This window comes from Astatotilapia calliptera, chromosome 23 (assembly GCF_964374335.1).
Source record: "Astatotilapia calliptera chromosome 23, fAstCal68.1, whole genome shotgun sequence".
Taxonomy (NCBI): Eukaryota; Metazoa; Chordata; class Actinopteri; order Cichliformes; family Cichlidae; genus Astatotilapia; species Astatotilapia calliptera.
Window position 1 is genome coordinate 31,746,258 of NC_137443.1, and position 12,570 is coordinate 31,758,827.

At 36.2% G+C, this 12,570-nt stretch overlaps 1 protein-coding gene across 1 annotated transcript in view; it reads left to right on the forward strand.

Annotated features, from left to right (window-relative positions):
• LOC145424485 (granzyme G-like) overlaps nucleotides 1-10,649 on the forward strand; it is a 130,213-nt gene extending 119,564 nt beyond the window's left edge. Inside the window, exons 4-5 of the mRNA XM_080297852.1 lie at nucleotides 9,894-10,121; nucleotides 10,217-10,649. Of these exons, the coding sequence (XP_080153978.1) occupies nucleotides 9,894-10,121; nucleotides 10,217-10,384 (396 nt within the window). The 3' untranslated portion in view covers nucleotides 10,385-10,649. The remainder of the gene's footprint in view (nucleotides 1-9,893; nucleotides 10,122-10,216) is intronic.
• The last annotated feature ends 1,921 nt before the right edge of the window (nucleotides 10,650-12,570 follow it).

Below are 12,570 nucleotides of genomic sequence, written 5' to 3' on the forward strand. Positions count from 1 at the left end.
TGAGTGTGAGCTAGGAGCAAAGGAGTCACTGTGGAACAATTAATGAGGTGCCATGACATCCAAGTTTCAGAGGTGAAGGTCTAAAGGTCCTGTGGTTGTCCAGTTAAATAGAAACTACAGATGACTGAATCAGGCCATTCTACCTTCTGATCATCTACTACTGAAAATATACTGTATGAGAATGAGTCAAAGGCCAATGTTTGTTTGGTTGTTAAATCTCAGGAAGTGGTTTATGATAAAAGTTGACACTATGTGTCAACTGCACAGTAGGTAGGTTTTTATGAACTACTTTCTGTTGCAGCATGACACATATTTGTACTATAGATTACTGTAGCTTCTGTGACTCTCAGAGTTCAGTTTTACCAGGAAAGAAGTGCTCTCTAGGATGTGGTGTTGCTGCATAACGGTTATCGACGAGCAGTTCTGACAGCATACTTCATGGAAAATAAGAATGAATGAGCAAAAGACCAAAATTACTTAAACAATTGTAGATGTTATTAATTTTCCACTTCCTCAAAGTTAGCTCTTACATGTGTTTGCTGAATCTGCATTTATTACAGTTTTTTGAAAGTGCAGTTATGCATTTTTTAAAAAAGATGTAAACTGAACCCGTCTCTTTTTCTCTAAAAACCAAGTCCTGACAGCTCACTCATCTTTTCCACAGGTTAAACCGTTCAAGGAGCTAAATGGTCCTGCAGAAAAAGTAGATACTTAATTAATTTTTTGTTATTACTTTGACCTTTTTGATTTTTCACAAGATGCAAGATGCTTTTCAGCCTCTATAAACAAGATAGCAGTACAATATTAAATACACTTTATATGATGCACATGATGAACTGACGAACTGCCTTAAATATCTAATCACCCAAGCAACTCAAATGAAATGCTGAAGTTCAAACTAAGTATCAGTGATTAGTGATTTAGGTGACTTTGAATGTGGTATGGTTGTTGGTGCCACATGGACCAGTCTGAGTATTTTAGAAATTTCCAACAGAACCACATCCAAAATTCAAAGGAAATGGTCCAAAAAAGATTTCCAGTAACCAACAGCTTTGTGGGTTAAAATACCAGTACAGAGGAGAATGGCAAGGCTGTTTTGAGCTGATAGGAAGGCAATAGTGACACAAATTGCTGCTTGTTACAACCAAAGTATGCAGAAGAGCATCTCTGAATGCATGACATGTTTGAAGCAAATGGAGGATCAAACCTGGTGCCACTCCTGTTAGGTAAGATCAGGAAAATTAAGCTATAATTTGAATGAATGTAATGAATGTTTTCAGGATTTCATTGAATCTGTGACATGAAGAATTATAGCAGTTCTGAAGGCAAAAAGGGTTCTGACCCAGTACCAACAAAGTGTACTTAATAAAGAAGGTGGTGAATGTATTTAGCGATATCTTCAAACTTCAAAAACAAATGTTTTGAAAGGAGGTCAGAGCATTTTAAATTCTTTTATAATTGCTTTTGCATTCATCCTCATGCTTTATTTTGCAATCTGTTGTACGAGATTATGAGTGGCCTGTAATATGAAAAGTCTGAGACCTTGAAAAGAATACTACACTGTTAAGAGGCAGACATATGGGATATGAGTCATTGTGGCAAACGAGGAATTGTTAAAAGAAATGAAACCTAAGAAGTACAACGTGAAACACGCTATAATAATATGTGTCTGAACTTGTGCTCTAAACAGTATGTCATGTGACTCCTTTCATGTCATGATAGGTCTAAGTGTAGTCAAATTATTCCCTCTGACCCATTTTCCTGACAGCCTCTAGACCATTGACAGTCCTATAAACAATCCCACAAAGGTGAAATTTTCCACAGGTTTTTTTCTAATACTTCATCATTCTTCCTCATACTTTCTGATGTTTATCTCTCTCTCTTTTCTCATTTCTTGTTGAACTATTATTCTAAATAGGTTTGATCTACTTAGCCAAATGGAGTCACAGCTAGGTCAGTATTAAAGCTATTAAGTGAGTAACCGAGCCAGTGATGTCACACTAAATCATAAAGAAACAGTGTAATACCAGGTCTGCTGTAATACAGCACAACAAAACAGCAAAAGAAAGTTTTGAATTCATGGAAATTAATAAAAGATCACTTAAATGACCGTTGTGTTGCAGTTTTCATCTTGAGATTACAGTGTTGAGAGGCTTTTATAGCATTACCAGCTCAGTTCAGTCAAATGTAAATCATAGAGAAATCAGAGCAGAGCGCATTGGTAGTAGTGTGGGTGGTCCAGGAGTGAAAACAAATTGTGTCACCATTTCTTTCTGAAAAACACAAAAAAGGAGACGCAAAGACTCGTTCGGGCACAAATGCACATAAAAACACACTCGTGCACCTCTTGTGTCTGATCACAGCTGTCAGGAATAGTCAGATAAGAAGTGCTCATCTGTTTTCTCCATTGCAAATTTTCATTTAATGATAAACACAGACTGTCTGCCTCTTCTTCCACCTCGGGGCAGACCACTCTAAAGATACACGCTCTATTGTTCTCACTCTCATCCTCTTTATCCATGTCCTCTGTGTCCACCATTAATTCAAATGCCTGCAGATACTGACATTTTATTCTCGCAGCTGAATACTGAATGCCAAATACTCAGAATACCAGTTTCATTTATCCTCTGTGGGAGCAATCTACTCAAAGAGAAACCTGGCCCTGATAAAAGACATCCACAGTGCAGGTATTCCTGCTATGCAGAAAAAGGTGACAGTAGTCTTTCTTTAAGAATAGTTTTATGAAATCCCCACATTGCAAAACAAAATTAGTAGATGATGTTGGGAGCAGAGGAAGAATTCAAGGATTTTGGCCTCATATTTTCACAGAAGAAATTAAACACATGTCAATTGCCCCTTTTGAAATAACGTAACGCTAACTTCAATCTGTTTCCCTGATCTAAAACCATGTTTTAGCCACTGTGGCTTATTTTACTGTAACTATCTTAAATCTACAACCTAACCTTACTTTACTTTATTGATTTATATAGCACTTTTCACAGGAAAAAAACTTCTGCTTCACAATAATATAAAACAGATAAACATAAAACAGCACAATCAAACATATAGCACCTTAAACCAAACCTTCTAGAAAAATGTCATTGTGAGGAAACACACAGACAAAACACATGGAATCAGAAGTAGAATGGAAAACAGATCTTAAAAAGACTATAGAGAAGGGATAACAGTGGTCAGAGGACAAAGCTAAAAATCTAAGAGGTTTTCTATGAATCTGCCTGTATGGTAAGAACAACTTTTCCCATTTGAACTTTAAAATTTCTATTAAAAGAATTGATAAAAGGAAAATAGAGAGAAACTCTGCAAATGAGCCTTCACAAAAATAAAGGTGAAACCTGAACTCAGCAGTCTAAACACAGCAGATCATGACCCAGTGTGACATTGTCAGACCAAACCAGTCCTAACTTCCAACATCTGGCACTTCGATCATTTCACACAGCCATAACGGGGGTAACAGGAAAGTCTAAATATCAGCTTTCCATTCCTATTAATTACATCTGACCCTTACTTTGCCCTCTTTGAAGAGGGCTGATGTATTAGTCTTATGGTAGCTACTTTTAGACCTTTTTTGCACCACCGTGAAAGCCTAGACAACACTCTTTCACTGGTGTGTTTATGTTTCCACGCTTTCTGACCGACATGCACCTCTTTTAGAGGTGTACACTCTATTCAGATCACCAGATCTGTGTGCTCAGACAGATGGACTGATGGGGAGATACTGTGCTCTGCAAATGTATTCTGTGCATGCATGCATGCATGCATGCATATGTGTCTGAGAGACAGCGCAGAAGGTTATAAACTATGGTTTGTGTAGATCTCTCTGTTGTATGTGTTGGTACCCAGAGACATTTTACATTTCAGTCAGATTTTAAATTATGTAAATAGTTAAATCAAAAAGTGTCTTCACTGATGAAAAACTTTTCTTTTGTCTTTTTTAAAGCGATGTTAATAGCACGCACAAATCTCCAAGGAAGCCTAAGAAGAGGAATAGGTAGTGTTCTTTTTTTGAATCTGTCTACAAACCCCAAATCCAAACACAGAAGTGTTTATGGAACTATTCATCTACTTTTCAATGAGTTCGGTTAGTCAAACTTGGTTGGAATTACGTCAAAGAACTTTAAAGAACTTTAAAGAGTAAATTATTTGACTTTTCTAATTCATTCTGTACTGTGAAGGCCAAACATCGAAGTGAAGTAACACTCACCAAAATACACCTTTTCTGGAGTGTGTTTAAGTTAAAAAGCAACTCTGTTTTAATGCAATATATAGGTAACATTAACTAGCTTGATATATGACTGCTTTTGTGTGTGAGAACAGAAAGACTGATGTATCCAAGTATAAGAGGAATACCTTCTCTACTTGACATGCTTTATCTAAGAACATGTGACTAGATAAAGAGGTCATCCTACCCATGAGAACATGTTCGGTAATTACAATGTGGTTTACACCTCCTCGCTTTTGACAGGTTCTCTTGAAATGCCTGATAAATAGCACAACTTAAGACTTGGAAGCTTTTAGTTCCCAGTATCACTTTTCTTGCAAAAAAAAAAAAGTGGCTCAACTGTTTTGTTGGAATTCCCATCTTCTCGTTATACTGGTTTAAATCTGATACATCTAAATATGAATTCCATGTCGAGAGCGGATAGACATCATATGTTTTTCAGATTGAAATGGTCCAAGAAGAACAGAAAAACACGATGGAGCTGACATAATTTATGCGTTCAAGGCTCAGTTAAATGCTTCGTCTCTTTGCTCACTCTTTTTTGTGGGCTGTGTTATTCGAATAGAGGCTCGCTTTTAGCACGAGACACCTGTGTGTCTGTATGTGTGTGTGTGTGTTTGTGATTGTGTGCACGCATGTTTTTTAGGTAATCAGTCAACAATTACATATATTCTGTCTCGACATGCTTTCACTGCGTACTTTTAGTCCTTCTACATCCACAGTAACTAAGTGTGATCTTACTTGTGGGTAACTGAGACCCCCCAAAAAACAGTCCAACAAAGCATAGCCTTATAGCAATAGAGCAAAGAAGCACCAAATGTGCTCAGGAGCCGATGCCTGAGAATTACAGCTCATTCTTTATGAGCTGTTAAACAAGCAGAAGCGAGGTAAATTGGCAGAAGATCATATGTCTGAATCATAGGATCTAATATCTCCCGAAGCTTTGGTCAGTGCGGTAAGACTGACTGTTAGATGACATGACACATGCAAGCCAAAGTTTGCATCAGAGAATGATAGTCTGCGGTGGGAAAGTGAACTTTCTTATATATATATATTTATATCTAATGTGTCCAGCACACACACAAACACATGATTTCATTTCAAAGGCTGTGCACATAAAAGTCCTTAGCTTGCCACTGAGATTGTAGTGTGATAGGAAAAACATATTTTCTTGTGTTTCACTGCAGTACCATCATATGTGCTCATTATATATAAATATTTATTCTGCACTGACATGCTTAAGTCTTTCTCTTATCTCAAAAGTCATTTTCAGGGCTTTCCTTTTTAATGTGCTGTCATATGGAAAGCACATGAGTCTTGCGGGGAACGAATTATGGTTTGTGTAGCTCTCTCTATGACTAACAGCACTAAAGCAATTACATTAAGAAAAGGGGGAAATGGCTTGCAGTGACTTGTGTGCCAATCAGCTAAAAGTGTATTCACCTTTGGAAAAAATCACTTTACTTCTTTGTGATTTTTCTATTTTTTGTTAAAATTAACTTAAAGAGAACATGTCAAAGTCAAAGTGAGCACAGTCTGACTCGGACAAAAAAATGCTTTATATAAACTATATGTGCACCTGAGAATGCTTTTTATTCTCACTCTTCTTTCACATTCTCCCTAGGCCTTACCCGCAAGCTGTCTATTTGTGTAGCATTAGTTTTCCATCTGCAAAAACTCTGCAAAAGCTCAGAACACATTAAAATGAGTATGTGACTTTCATTCAAAATCATTCATGCAGGCTCAAAACCAACAGCTGATGCTCTCATCAGAAACCTTTACAAGACTTTCGTAGCAAGCTGATTCTTTGCAATGCCACAACCTGACGTAGACCACCACTAGGCATCAAATTTAAAACACATTTAATATTTATTTTCATAATTCACATAATTATCCTAAAATTGTATTAATTACAAAGACCTGTGTAATTTAGCAGTTTGCAGTAAGGCCTCTTCAGTTTAGCATTAGCAAATAGGAAAATGCAGTTCTATATCTTATCTCTTCATCATGAGAAAGGAAACTTGCACTACAGATTGCATCTTAAGCAGAGTAACCACTTCTACATGTGACTCATTTGTTCTGTTGTTTGAGATTAAAAATGAGTGTCAACATAAAGACTTCAAAATGACTAGCAATGTAGACTAGGTCAAATGGGCTGTTAGAGAACTAATTTCTGTGCGAATATAGAGATTAAAACTCTTCTGTTATGGTAATGAAACTTCAGTCCTTTTTCTGATGCCTCACTCTGTGCCATTAAATATCAAAAACAATCTAGTAGTTCAAAATTAGTTGAGCAAATTGTGGGTGTCCTTTCCATTGTTAGACTGGGCTGTGTAGGTTCTTTGTCATCTAGGCCATCCGGCTCTCAGATGCGAGGTAAAACGTCTTCAAGAACCTACACAGACGTCAAGCTGTCTTCAAGTGTTGTTTTGCATTGTGCTTATCTATTGTCTGTGAGGGTGTGGACGTGAGAAAACACACTTTCTAAACCCTCACTACCGTTAGTAGTCTATCGTTTCAAAGCAGCCAGAACTAGAACCTAAGAGCACAAAACTCAAATCTTTTCTTTGCTTTTTTGTTGTTCTTCTTTAATGACAAGAAACAACGGAAGTTATTCAGAATTCACATGGTTTAATTTATAAGACGTAAAAATAGTAAATAAATAAATAAATAAATCCACAAAATATTGCACACAAAAGTATGTTGTAAGCCCTGTGACTTATTTGTTTAAGGGCCAGTGACACATAATTCCAAGTAGTTTAGTCAAGTGTGCATGTTTTACCAGGAATGTGCTTATTTTTGGCACCTTTCCACCTCACTGGCTAAGACATATTCTCATTAAACTATAAAACTGCTGTCTTTATTTGGATAGCAAGCTACCAGCTTCATTTGCATGTCGCTGAACAAATCTCAAGCTGTCCATTCGTCCGTCCATCCCTCTTCTTGTTCCCAGTTGTTATGATTTCTTTGGACTGTGGATGTCAGACAGGCTAGTGCAAACTCTAAACATAAATGTGAGGCCAACACTTCTTGCTGTGAGGTGACGGTGATGGAGCCACCTTGAAGAAAAGAGACTTTTTTTTGTAATAAAGTGTAACATGCGTCTAAATTTAACTAAAGAAAGATTAATATGTAAGCACAAACATGAGAAAGTTAATGGAATGAATGAGTCGAGTCAGTGTCACACTGGTATGCGTCTCAGGCCATAAACTTCTGTTCTCATATGCGATTTCAGATAAATCCACAGTTTGATCTATTTTGACTGTTCTAGCAATGTCTGTTTCCCTGTCTGTTCATTTTATTTCCTTTCTTCTTAATAAACATGTAATTTGCACTTTGATTGATGGTTGCTATTACATTCCCTCTTTCCTTGCTGCTATGTCCAATGACTAAACCAGCCAGTCCTCTCAGCCCCGTGGTCCTCATAAAAGTGACGGGCTAACGGTAAAGGCCCTGTTCTACCAAGCAAGTTCCTCTTCGCATCTCCTCCTGTGATTCCCATTACTGCCCTGGACTCCAGGATCTCACGTCCCAAAACTTGTTCACTCGTTTCCTTCTCATCTTTCCACATCTTCTCTTTTTGTCCAACACATTAAAACCTTTTTGTGCATCATTCAAAACAATGACAATAACATTTATGGCCAAGATAGACAGACATACTTGAGTCTAGACTGAGGAAGTGATGTAACAGACACAATGTGGTCAGTAAGCTGCATACTTTTAGGCTTGACTACACTGTGAAAAAGAAAGTAGTTATAATTATTGCTGTTTTAATCTTTTCTAATCTTTAATCTGTTTGTTACTGAAGTTTATTCTGATGCTTGATACTGAATCCTTTACTTGAAGCACTGAGTGCATTTTCTGTATCTGTTAAACCCACATGTTATAAATAGACACACAAATTGCATTTTACATATATAACACATACATTTATCTTACAAAGTGTGGAATACAAAAAAATCTTTCTTCACTGTGCTGGCTTACATAAATACGTCTGCTAGCTGATCTCCTTTCCTCTTGCACGCTATGCTACTGACTTGTTCCTTCTTCTGGTAGCTCAAGGGTCACATTTCAGTTCAAGTTCCATGGACCACGCTTTCAAACAAATCCTATTTTTATGCACTTTCTTATGACATGATAACATCAGAATAATGTTACTTTTGAGGTTGCGCGACCGAAACTGAGGCTCCTCTGAGATAGGCATAGCATTGAATATACAATGTGAATAGAGATCTTCTGCTTTGGGTATTACCACAGAGGCATCCGTGGCTAAATTATTACCACTGATGTTATTCATATACAAGCTCCATTTAACTCAATTACAAGTTAACCTGTGGTCACATATGTACTTATGAGGTGATTTTCTTGAATTTGTGTTTATGGAAATGAGAACTCAAGCGAAATTATTTGTAATAGAAAGTTAATAATAGTCTTGACTTGAAAAAGCTACAAAAAAGCTACAAAATAAAGACATACGACATACAATATGACACAATATATCTACATTAATTATTGAATCACACATTGTACAAAAGCTCATCTGTTCTTTTATGAAAATGCAACTTTTCTCAGGTTCTTGAGATGTTAAACGGCGTGGTTCAAACCCACATTATTTGCATATGCAAATTACTCAGATACGTCCTCCTCTCACTGATACAAGGAAGTATTTAAAGACAGAAACTATGAATGATCTGTGCCACTGCTCTTCAGTAACTAAGCTGAACTGTCACCTCACCATGTCTGTCCACTGTATACTGGCTATACTCATCCTTGTGATGACTCTTGATGATCAAGGTATGTGTTGTTTATAATTTCTTTTTTTTATGTGAACTATTACAGACACGAGGGCTTGCATTTGACAGACAATGCATGATGATGGATCTATTTAACTGAGTATTTTTCTTTTTGTCTCCCAGTTTACTCGGGGAAGATCACTGGAGGCCATGAGGCTGTGCCACATAGCAGGCCATACATGGTGTTTTTGGAGAGGTACATGTCAGATGGTAAAAAAAAGTACTGCGGTGGCTTCCTCCTGAATGAGGATTTTGTGATGACTGCTGCCCACTGTCACGCCAAGTGAGTTTAACAAATGTATTTACCTATCAACTGAGATGACACCAAAGTCTGGGTCTCTGACAGAACTTTTTATCCATAATAAAACTAAGAAGACGCATTAAAATTTCAAAACACATTAATAGATAATAGCTATGTGGGCTATGATAATGTCAACAACTGTCATTAGTAATGTTGGTTTTGTGAATAAAATACCCTGAAAGAAACAGTCATCATTTTATTCAGAAATAATATTTTCATGTTTTATTTTTAAATTTTTTATTTCAGGTCTTACAAAGTCGTACTAGGAGCTCACATTGTGAGCTCAAACAGTAAAATACAACGCATATCTGTGGAACAAGCATTTCCACATAAAGACTTTAACGCAACTTCTTTTGTGAATGATGTAATGCTTTGAAGGTAAGAATATCATCACACAGAAAATACATATTAATTTACTGTTAGCATTTTTTGTTCATGAAAAAAATATTTACCATATTATGTAATTATATTGAGCATTTTTAAGTTAATCTGGACTGAAAGAAAATAACAAAAATCCCATATTTTAATTTTCATGTATATATCTTTCTCTTTTCTAAAGTTGAGCACCAAGGCAAACTTCAATGAGAATGTGAAACCTATTCCTCTGGCGAGCCATGATAATGGTACTTTGCCAAAATATTGTATACTCTCTGGCTGGGGGCGAACAGACAAAAATGGTACATATATGTCTCCCACACTCATGGAAACCAGTGTTACACTGATTGACAATAAAGAATGTACTATAGAAAACTTCTACTGCTCTCAGGGAGACACAGGTCCAGCTGAGGTACATACATTTCTTTAAATATCATGTGGACAATCAAACTTTATGGTAATAACTTCACTATTTACTTTAAGAATCGGGTGTGTATATACTTTCAGGGAGACTCTGGTGGTCCATTGGTGTGTGAAGATGGAAAGGCATTTGGGGTGGTGTCCACCGCAGTCACACCACACTCAGGTGGCTCAGATATCTATAGATACTTGAAGATTCCTGACTCTAGAAACTGGATATTTTCAACCATTGGAAATGCCATGATAAAGGTGTAATGCTTATGAAAGCAGGTTGTTTAAACCACAAAATTTGGTTTCACTGTTTGTGATCAAAACCTGATCATTGCAATGCTAATGTGAGTATGGTTTTATTGGCTTTGGGGGGATTTAGATAGAATAGAGTTTATTTATAATATAACTGCAAGGGAAAAAAGGGGGGAAAAAGTTATATTTGCATTTCCAAAAAGTTATATTTGCACACAGTTTAATTATGACTTGAAATCTAATTTTTTTTTCAAATACCATTAAACATTAAATTCTGGCATTCTCTCGGTGTGTGTGGTGTAATCTTTTTTTTTTTTTTTAAATTGAATTAATTCAAATAAAATGACAACACTGCCTCCTTGTGTAAAACAGGTACTATTACATTACAGAAAGTCTCACCACTCATTTCTTAAATTCAGAGTTATAAAGGCTTTTTCATTTATGGGTTTTAAAACTAATTGACTCTGCAAGACCAATAATGTTATTTTATAAGTAACTGACAAAGTGGACAAGTGACACTGAGAGCATATGGTGTCATTTCCAATAAAAACTAACATCATCTTGTCATTAAATACATTCAGGTATCAAATAAAGTAATGTATTACCACTCCAGAGTTGGTTAAAGTAAATTAAAATAATTCCATTAGATTAATTTTTTTGTGTAGTAGAACTGAAGTGTCTTTGAATACTTTGTAAGTCAGGAAAAGCAACACTGAACGTGATGTTTTGTTTTTTAATTCACACAGACAACCGTATAGGAAATTTATTAAAATATTATAAACCAACAAGACAAAAGTTGTCTAAATTATTAAATTGCTAATGTTAGGACAGAATAACCCTTTTGTTGGTCAGCAGTTATGCATCACCTGTAACAGTAATGATCCAAACTACACATATTTTAGGCCTGATATAATGCTTAAATATAAGGCTTAAATCAGGCCTAATATGGTATGGAACACATAACAAAAGGCATTTGTATTAAAAATATTAAAACCATATCGTATTATCTGTATCACACTGTATTTTGAGTTTTAGTTTTGGTATAGAATAAATTATGATAACCATTTAACTAGTTCATATCCTAAATTCAAAAGTTGCATAGAAATCTTTTTAAAAAACAATGTATTTGCACACATTAGGCTGCTTGGGATGTGACCGGTGATGCACTGAGTGTTTCTTCTTCACTCAACATTATTTTTTCACTCACTGTGTGTACACACCTCTTTGCATCTAATTATTAGTTAATCTCTGGCTCTCTTCAATAGTGTGTCTTTGTCTTGTCATCCTCTCATCACCCCCAAACGGTCGGGCCCTCCCTGAGCCTGGTTCTGCCACAGGTTTCATCCTGTTAAAAGGGAGTTTTTCCATGGCAGTATCACCAAAGTGGTTGTATTTTCTTAGCTAGTACAGCCATGTTTACCTGCTCCCTTAGATCTGCCACCAAGCAGCTCCTTAAGTTGCCAAAAACCAAGCATAAATTTAGAGGTGACTGTGCTTTCCCTGTAGCTGCTTCAAAGTTGTGGAATGATCTGCCCTTACAGATTAGGCAGACTTCTTCTCTTTCTGAGTTTAAGACTCTTCTTAAAACATATTTATTTAGTAAAGCCTTTGGCACATTTTGAGAAGTTGACTCTATTTTTCTATTTTCAAATTTTTTTTTTACCACGTTTGATTTTATTTTCTGTTTATTCTATTTTTATACGTACAGCACTTTGTGAACCCTGGTTTATTTTAAAGTGCTTTATAAATAAAGGTGGTATTGAATATGCATATTAGCTGCCTAGCTGTCGAACTCGAATGCAGGTCTACTTTTTAGATGAGATAGTGAAGTTATCTAAAGTGAATGGAAGTTGCAACAGTTTAGTCCACAATCTTCACACAGTTGCTTCCTGTGGTGATGACGTGAAAACCTCAAACTTTAATCCCCAGCTCGTGGTGCAGCACCCGTGTTGTCCTCTCCACTTTCAACTCCTAGTGCAAAAGATGAAAATGTAAGAAGGTAACCCAAAGAGGACATCAGAATACTACACACATTTGCAACCCTGCTGACGATCATCTCAATAAATAATATTCAGTCCAGTTTTTCCAAATGACCTCTCTTTACTGATATGAGAATTTCTTTTTTTGCATAAAAAGTGAACAGGTAGAGGAATAACTTACTGATTAAAAGTCATGACTTTTGCAAAATCTGTAAAATA